This window comes from Zootoca vivipara, chromosome 12, assembly GCF_965207765.1.
Source record: "Zootoca vivipara chromosome 12, rZooViv2.hap1.1, whole genome shotgun sequence".
NCBI lineage: Eukaryota > Metazoa > Chordata > Lepidosauria > Squamata > Lacertidae > Zootoca > Zootoca vivipara.
This window is the reverse complement of record NC_142595.1, coordinates 28,741,361-28,743,813: the sequence shown is the minus strand read 5'-3', so window position 1 is coordinate 28,743,813 and position 2,453 is coordinate 28,741,361. Positions and strand designations below refer to the sequence as shown.

Below are 2,453 nucleotides of genomic sequence, written 5' to 3'. Positions count from 1 at the left end.
TTCTACTTTTCAAGGAATACAAAGAGGCATTGTTTTGTTTAATTTCCTATTGGGGAGGCTATTCTAAAAACAGATGAAAATAATATTAACCAATTTGTACTTTTATATCAATTTCTCTCTTTGATAGCTCTCAGGTCCAAAATATGGGACCCAATTAGATAAAGGATATTTAATGTAGAAATCAATTCAATTGCTGATTTCTAGGTTCACTTCACAGGAGACCCATACTATTGCCTTTATCATTTGACCTGTAAAATTACTCATCTATTTGCTTTTTCTAACTTTGTAAGCTACCCCACTCTAGGAAAGTTGGTAGTAGGTGGACAGAGGTTTACTGTATTGTACTGTTTATGAATGAATGTGATGTGACATGTAAAAGATATTCAAAGTCATAAAACGAACTACAGTATTATTGATACCAGTGTTTTGATACCACTTTACATAATATTGTCTTAATGCTTTCTAAAATATTGAGATGTGATGGACATGCTTAAATTTATTGTGTTTTGCTATTTTGTATGTCTGGCTGTGAGATATGCAAACATGCCTAGCCACAAATGAAATAATCTGTGGAATAATGAGCCCATAGGACAAGAAATAACAGGTAATAAAGAGAACAGAGATCAAAAGACAATGCATTTCCCTTCTTCAATTTCAGATCTGCCCTCATGCAGGACATAGGGGAAAATGAGACAGAAGTGACTGAATTTGTTCTCGTGGGATGGTCAGGTCGACCCAAGGCAAGAATGGGATTGATGGTCCTCTTCATTGTATCCTATGCTGTCATACTTGTTGGAAATGGGCTCATTATTGTGGTGGTCATAAATGACTCCCGGTTGCACAGCCCTATGTACTTTTTCCTCTGTAATTTGTCCATCATTGACCTTTGCTTCTCATCAACTGGCATCCCACAGTCCATAGTCAACTGTTTAGTGGATAGACCTGTTATGTCCCTTCCGCTGTGTTATTCTCAAATTCTTCTGGGTCTCCTTTTTGGAACGTGTGAGTGTTTGCTGCTGGCTGTCATGGCTTATGATCGCTTTGTGGCCATTTCCAATCCACTACGATATACGCTCATCATGAACAGGAATATTTGCATCACCTTTGCTGCTATGACATGGACGACTGCCTTCATGGTTACAATAGTCCCCTGTCTTGCGAAGCCAGCACGATTCTGTGGGAACAATGAGGTGGACCATTTAGTATGTGAATTCAAAGCTGTCTTTAAGTTACTCTGTACTGATACTTCTGCAAGCACGCTGGGCACGTATTTTACAAGCATTTTCACACTGATTTTACCCCTAGCTTTCATTACTTTTTCTTATATACGCATTCTTGTCGCCATCATGAGAATGCACTCAGATTCCGAAGGGGGTAGGATGAAGGCTTTTTCTACATGTGGGTCTCATCTGGTTGTGGTGGTCATGTACTATGGCTCAGGTATGTCCGCGTACCTTATCCCTCAAACTAAAGAAACTCATTTAGGTGACAAGATTGTTTATATATTTTACACAGTAGTCACACCTATGTTTAACCCTTTGATTTATGCACTCAGGAATCAGGAAGTGATGGGGGCACTAAAGAGACTAATGAGTGGGAAGAAATAATGCAAAATTATGTTATTAGATGTTTCAAATCTAACGTTCTGTTGATTTTTCAACTGCAGTCTCAGCTTATATATGGGAGTGTTCTATGAAAATATTATGTAGATAGAAATGTATACACAAATGCAAATAGCCCATATGGCAGCATAATTTTCTTATAAGTGTTGGAAGGGATGTAGAAAAAGAGGCACCTTTTTCCACTTATGGGACAGCCCACAGTTATTCAAATTCAGGACAGTGGTTAGTCAAGAAATGACCAAAATGCTCAAATATCCCATTGCAACTTCACTAGCTTTGTTTACAAAATCAATGGAACAATCAACTGAAAGATTTTTGCCAGGGCTTTTTTTCAGCCTGAATTCACTGAATGCAAACCCTTACAGGACTTGCAACTTTCATTTTGGTATTAAAATGTATTGAATTTAGCATCATGTTTTTTTGGGGGGGGGAGGGGACGCTAATAAATTATGTTTTGCCAAGAGCTTGGAGGACCATGAAAAAGTATATGCTGTTTGGTGGGATTTTATCATATAGGCAACAAATGCAAACATATAGGACTCCCTCTCCATGGTACAATGTGAAATTAGGCTTCCTTAATGGTCTTAATTACTTTAAATCTATGCCATATATGCTGTGCTGCTTTTTTGTATTTTTATATCAATCATGCTCAAGGGGCACTCTGATAGTAGTAGAATTTTAAAAGAATGGGAACTCCAACATGCAGCCAACATCTTGCAATAACTATTGTATTCAATAGAGTTGATGATCAGAAAATAAAATATATTGGTTATTTGGGAATTGCACTGCCTGAACATTCTGAACATGCCACTAGAGAAAGACTTGTGTGAC

General features: G+C 37.6%; 1 protein-coding gene across 1 annotated transcript; it reads left to right on the top strand.

The window, feature by feature from the left end:
* Positions 1-668: 668 nt before the first annotated feature.
* Positions 669-1,607, top strand: LOC132592907 (olfactory receptor 13H1-like). Its single transcript, XM_088655043.1, has one exon. The coding sequence runs from the start codon at positions 669-671 to the stop codon at positions 1,605-1,607; it is 939 nt and encodes a 312-aa protein (XP_088511169.1).
* The last annotated feature ends 846 nt before the right edge of the window (positions 1,608-2,453 follow it).